This window comes from Neophocaena asiaeorientalis, unplaced genomic scaffold (assembly GCF_003031525.2).
Source record: "Neophocaena asiaeorientalis asiaeorientalis breed wild unplaced genomic scaffold, Neophocaena_asiaeorientalis_V1.1 scaffold694, whole genome shotgun sequence".
In the NCBI taxonomy this organism is placed as follows: Eukaryota; Metazoa; Chordata; class Mammalia; order Artiodactyla; family Phocoenidae; genus Neophocaena; species Neophocaena asiaeorientalis.
Window position 1 is genome coordinate 296,300 of NW_020174226.1, and position 6,513 is coordinate 302,812.

Consider the following 6,513-nt stretch of genomic DNA (forward strand, 5'->3'; position numbering starts at 1 on the left):
GAGCACAGGTTCCGGACGCGCAGGCTCAGCGGCCATGGCTCACGGGCCCGGCTGCTCCGCGGCATGTGGGATCTTCCCAGACCAGGGCACGAACTTCTGTTCCCCGCATCAGCAGGCGGACTCTCAACCACTGCGCCACCAGGGAAGCCCTAGAGCTCATTTCTGAACTTGTTAAGTTTGAGGGATCCATGGCACAGCCAAGGCCAGATATTGAGTACGCTGCCTGAAGTTCAGGGAGGAGGTCCAGCCTTGATCTCAACCTCGAGGATTTCTCAACCTCGACTCTGCTGACACTTTGAGCTGGATTGTTCTGCCGTGGGGGTCGTCCTGTGCACTGTAGGGTGTTGAGCAGCATCCCTGGCCTCCACCAAAAAATAAATAAAAAAATAAAAAAAATTAAAAGAATCATCAGAGGAAAACGTCAACGTGAGATCACACAGGAAGTGAGGGTAGAAGAGAGAGTCCTGGTGTGCTCCATGGTTAAGAGGCTGGGGAATGAGGATGAACCAACAGAGGAGATGGGGAAGAAGAGCCAGTGAGTGGGATGAAAAGCAGAAAAGCATTTTGTTCCAGATGCCAAATGAAGAAAGAACTCAAGGGGAGGGGGTAGTAATCAAATACTACTAGTAAGTCAAATAAGATAAGCGCTGAAAACTGGCCGCTGGTTTTTTGGTTTTTGGCCAGGCTCCGTGGTCACTGTCCTGGATAAATTTGGGCAAGATGTTAATCTTTCTGTGCCTGTTGCCTACCTCATGGTCCGAGAGGTTCAATGACATCATGGATGTAACCGAATTAGCACCATATTTTGTATACTGTAATTGTCATTGCCAACTAAACATCATGTATAACAAATATTGCTATTAATCTCCGAAACAACCTTCCATGGTTAAGGATTACTGTTATTCCCACTTCACAGATGAGAAAATGGAGGCACGGAAAAGTGCGACTTGCCCAAGGTCACATAGTCAGCCATCCACAAAGCCTTAAGTCAAATCTAAGCGGTCTGTCCACAGAGCCTGTGTTCTTAATGAGAATATCCTGCTGCCTTCAGGAGCACGACCTATGTGTCAGGTTCTGTGTTGAGCCCTACTTCAACTGGAACCTCAGAACTACCCTGTGAAGTACCACTGTTATTCTTATCATCAACATCAACTTGCAACTAAAGAACTCGACGCTCAGAAACATGACGTGATATACCCAAGGTCACACAGCTGTATGATGCTGAATCCACGGCTGTCTGGCTCTGGAGAGCCCTTGCTTTTTCTTTTTAGCATAAGACTGTCTCCCAGCACAGTGCAGGGATCCAGGGATCTGACCTTCAGTCTACAATAACCCTATCGAGCACAAATACAGTCTACTATGACTTCACAGCGGGACTCCCGCCCCTCCCCAGATATCTGTCCCCACGTCCCTCACCCCAGTTTCTCGGGTCCCCACCCTTTACCTCCTCACTCATGGGTTCTGGAGGGAGGTCTGGCTCTTCAGAGCCCGCCGTGATGGCCATCTGCAGCAGACCTTGGAGGTTTCGCGGTGGCGGGGGATTGCCGGAGCCGCCCGCGGAGGAGCCGCTGCCCCCTGACGAGCAACCCTGGGAGGCTGGGGGCAGCGCCAGGGGAAGACGACTGCTCCCGGAGCCTTGGTTCGCCATGGGCTGTTTGCAAAGAAGGGAAGAATGTGTTGGGGTAGGGGATGGTCCCCGCTGAGTTAGCTCTGGCGTCCTGGCGGGTCGATTCCTGGGGGTCTGCTGATAAGGGGCGTTTTAGGGAAGCTCCGCGGCCCCGCATGACCCCAAACCACTCTGCCCACACCCCCTTTAACCCTCTTTTCTTCTCTCATACCAACAGGACCCTTCCCCAAAGTCACAAGTCCCTCCTTCCTCCCTAGCAACAGGCCCCACCTACTCTCCCTAGCAACCCCCTCCTCCATTTCCACTGCAGTCCTTCCCGTCTCTTAGCAACCCCACTGCCCAGCCTTCAGAGCAACAAGCCCCCCCTGTGGTCTTCTTAGCAACAAGTCTCCTCCCTCCTCTCCGAAGAGGGGAGCCTGAGCGGGGCGGACCTCACCTTCCCGGGCCTCGTGTCGCCGCCGCTACTAAAGACAAACTCGCCCGCACCTGACTCTGCTGGGCGCCGCCATATTGACCGGAAATACTCACGGTCTCGCCCGGAATTTCCCCGCGCAGCCACCCAACTAAGGGCCGTACCTGGGCGTGAGGCTACTTCTCCCGGTTCTTAAGTCCTTCCCACCTGGCGGGATACTTCGCTCGGCCTGGCCCCTCACCTAGGCCACGCCCCCCGCGCTCACGCTCTGGCGTAAGCCCCGCCCCCTGCCCGGATCCCGCCCCTAATGAGCCCCTCCTCCTCGTTGCAAGCTCCACCCTGCCCTAGTGCAGGCCCCGCTCCCTGGTCTGGCTCCGCCTTGGCTAGACCCCTTCCACACCCACGCACCCTGTCCCAGTTCTAAACTCTGCCCCTCGCCGCCACTTAAGGCTCCGCCCCTGTTCTAGGCCTTTCGCCCTCTCCCAGCTAAACCCCGCCCCCGTGCCCGTGCACCCGCCGCTCCCCGTTAAGCCCCGCCCTCTTCCTGGCCCCGCCCCACCCCGTGGTTGCCTGTAGCGAGGGTCCCCTCATCCTTGGGGCGTTTTCCCCTGCACCTGGGCCCCGATTCCGTCTTTTACTAGAGCCCTGGGTTCTCAACACTAATACCTGACCCAGGCAGAGTTTGGCCTGTCCCACCGCCTTCGTGGCCTCAATTTCCCCTTTCGTCATAGGAGGCTGCCCGTTACCCCCACCTGCAGCACCTGTGCGCACCTCTCTTATCCTCTAGCGTCTCCCTCGTGGAATCCCTGAGTCCTGCCAGGTGCAAAGGAGGTGATTTTTTTTTTTTTTTTTAGGAGGTGATTCTTGAATCTTGGAAGTAAAATGCCCGGGCAAGGTGGTTTAGGCGGCTCGAGGCCTCCCTGCGCCAGATTTGGGGCTCAGGTCCGGGAATGTGCCTGGTCTTTGGAGGTGTTTGCTTTGGGCTGGGCTTAGAGAAATCCTAGTTCTCTCTTCCATAAGAGGCCCTCCCACTCCAGGAAAAGGTTGTACTCAACTTTGGTGGAGCCCACAAGTCGCAGATATATTGAGCACACTGCTCGGTCTGGGATGTGCTGGGTGATCTTTTGGACAGAGATGGGAAGACCAAACATATAAGCCGTGTGTGTGTGTGTGTGTGTGTGTGTGTAGCACTGAGGAGGATAGCTATCAGGCGTCTGGGCCCCTGGGTACCCTATTGTATCCATTTCCTGTCTCTGCTATTAACAAATTACCAAAAACTTAAAACAACACAGATTTATAACCTTACAGTTCAGAAGCCCGGAATGGGTCTCACTGAGTTAAAATAGTTAAACTCAAGGTGTCAGCACGGTTGTGTTTCTTCTGGAGGCTCCAGGGGAGAATCTGTTTCCTGGCCTTTTCCAGCATCTAGAGGCTGCCCACTTTCTTTGGATTGTGGCTGCATCATTTTGGCTACTGTTTCTTTCCGTATCCCATCTCCTCCTCTGACTCTGATCCTCGTGCCTCTCCCTCATAAGAACGCTTGTGATTACATTTAGGGCCCACCCAAATGACCAGGACAACCTCCCCACCTAAGATTTTCATTTCAATCACATCTGCAAAGTCCATTTTGCCATGTAGGTGACATATTCACAGGTTCTGAGAATTAGGATGTGGACATCTTTGGGGGCCCGTTGTTCAGCCTAATATACCTATGTACACGTATGTACAAGTCCATCTATCTGTAATACTGTTTACATACATTATTATACATAATGCCATATAATATATATGTACGTATAACATGTAACTGTATATAACATTACGAATATGAACATATGTTTAACATAATGGTAGTCTAGATGAAAATTCCTCAGGTACCCTCTAAAAGACATAGCTTTGGGCTTCCCTGGTGGCGCAGTGGTTGAGAGTCCGCCTGCCAATGCAGGGGACATGGCTTCGTGTCCCGGTCCGGGAAGATCCCACATGCCGCAGAGCAGCTGGGCCCGTGAGCCATGGCCGCTGAGCCTGCGCGTCCAGAGCCTGTGCTCTGCAGCGGGAGAGGCCACAACAGTGAGAGGCCTGCGTACTGCAAAAAAAAAAGACATAGCTTTTACAATGACCTGTAAGAAGGATGATCATATAATTTTCCATCCACAGCAAGACACTTGAGAGTGAAAACGGACCCTATTAATAATTACAGAATAATAGACATAAACCAGGACATGTGGTCACCCTCCTTTTTTTTTTTTTGTGGCCACGTGGCTTACAGGATCTTAGTTCCCTGACCAGGGATCGAACCCAGTCCCCAGCAGTGAAAGTGCCGAGTTCTAACCACTGAACCACCAGGGAATTCCCTGGTCACCCTGCAGCTAAGGTCCTATTTGATCTGCTTCCTCACCTCATTTCCTCTCACTGTTCCCCTCCAGCTACACTGGCTCCTTCAATCTTCCCATAACACACCGGGCACACTCCTGCCACAGGGCCTTTGCACTGCTGTTTCCTCCGCCTGGAAGGCTCCTGGCACTTTATCTACATGGCTCTGACCCTCATTTTTCTTCAGTGTCCCTTCACCGAGGAGGCCTTTCTTGGCACGGTAGTGAAAACCATATAAAGGGACTTCCCTGTTGGTCTGGTGGGTAAGACTCCACACTCCCAATGCAGGGGGCCCAGGTTCAATCCCTGGTCGGGAAACAAGATTCTGCATGCATACTGCAACTGAGTCCGCATGCATGCCAGAACTAAGAGTCCACATGCCGCAACAAAGATCCCGCGTGCCGCAACTAAGACCCAGCACAGCCTAAATAAATAAATAAATATTTTTTTTTAAAAATCATACAGAAAATTACTCAACAAACATTTCCTGTCCCCATTCCCTCCTTTAGTTTCCACTTCATCACTGATCACGACTCTGTAACATACCATATATTTTGTGCTTTTTTTGTTTTGTTTTCTTTGTTTTGTTTTTTGGCTGTGAGGCTTGTGGGATCCTACTTCCCCTAACAGGGATCGAACCTGTGCCCCCTGCAGTGGAAGCACGGAGTCCTAACCACTGGACCACCAGGGACTTCCCAATATACCATATATTTTGATTATCTTGTTTATCTCTGGTCTCATCCACTGCAGTGAGAGCTCCATAGGACAGGGATCTTTGTTGATTTGGTTCCCTGCTGTACCCTCAACACTGGGAACAGTATCTGGCTTAGATTTGGCACTGAGTATAGATTCACGGAATGAAAGTGGTTGACTAGGAGACTTAAGGTTCATGGGTACACTCTATAGGTGATTTGGAAATTAAATGGGTGCCTAACACTTTTGGGTGTCTGATACAGGGGAATCCCGGATCACGTGGCAATCTAGCTGTGCACAGGTCCATGGATGAGCTATAGTGGGACATATGATTATACTGGAGCCCACATGAAGATCTACGGGATCCAATGGTGGGCACAGAGAATAGACAGGGGCCTAAAAAAAACACAGGGACCTCAAGGGGTTCTGGAAGTTTCTCTGTAGGAGGATCGTGGATCCTAAATGGAGGTATGGATCCAAGATGATCTAAAACCCGGCACCCTGGGCTGTGGGTGGATACAGGGTCCTGATGCTAGTGGGGAACGGAGGCCTGGGTGGACAGCTTGGGGGTCTGGGGGAACAGAGATGAGCCTTGGATCAGCAATTCCCCAAATGCTTTCCCTCTCTCTGCTTCTATCTCCCTTTTTCTCTGCCCGTCCAATCTGTCCCATATCCCCCCAGCATCTAGCCCTTCACCTGTATGTATCCTCCATCTTTTGTGGTCCCCACCTCTATCTCTCTTTGTCAGTCTCTCTTTCTACATCTCTCTGTCTCTCTCCAGTTCTCCCTCCACCTGTCTCTCTGTTTTGTTCCTCCCCCCGGTCCCTTTCCATCTCTCTCTCCCACTTTTCTCCTGTTCTCTGACCCTCCATCCTTCCCCTGCCATCTTCCCCTGCGCCTTACCTTTACATCTTGCCCCTCTCTGCCCCCATCCCTCTATTTTTGTTAATTTCTCTCCCCCATCTCTCTGTGTCTCCACTGCTGTATCTCTGTGGTCTCCCCTCCATTACTCTGGGTCTCTCCCCATCTCTGGCTCTGTTTTCTCTGTTCATCTCTCTTCCCATCTGTCTCTCCATATCTCTCTGCCTCTATCCCCCACCCCCTACTCCCTGTCTCTCCAACTCTCTTTCCCTTCATCTCGGTCTCTCTCCGGTTTTTTCCATCTCTGTCTCTCCCCATCACCTTCTCTCCTTTTCTCCATCTCCCTGTCTCTCTGACCACCCCCCATCTCTCCTGTCTCTGCCTATCTCTGGCTGCCTGCGTGTTCCCCCATCTTCCTCTCTTGCCCCATCCCTGTTTCTGGTGGTCTCCATCTCCCTTGCCATCTGTCTCTTTCCCTGACTCCTGTCAGACTTCATCTCCCTTTGTGTGGCTCCACCTCAGCCCCTGCCTGTTTGCTCCGCATCTC

General features: G+C 51.9%; 1 protein-coding gene across 3 annotated transcripts in view; it reads right to left on the minus strand.

The window, feature by feature from the left end:
- The window catches only part of HSPBP1 (HSPA (Hsp70) binding protein 1), a 13,628-nt gene extending 11,146 nt beyond the window's left edge, over nt 1-2,482 (minus strand). The window contains exons 1-2 of one of the 3 annotated variants that reach the window (XM_024755151.1): nt 2,448-2,482; nt 1,445-1,651 (exon numbers count right to left, since the gene is read on the minus strand). In XM_024755151.1, the coding sequence (XP_024610919.1) occupies nt 1,445-1,648 (204 nt within the window). In that variant the 5' untranslated portion in view covers nt 1,649-1,651; nt 2,448-2,482. The other 2 variants (XM_024755149.1, XM_024755150.1) reach the window with 2 other exon arrangements.
- Between the last annotated feature and the right edge of the window lie 4,031 nt (nt 2,483-6,513).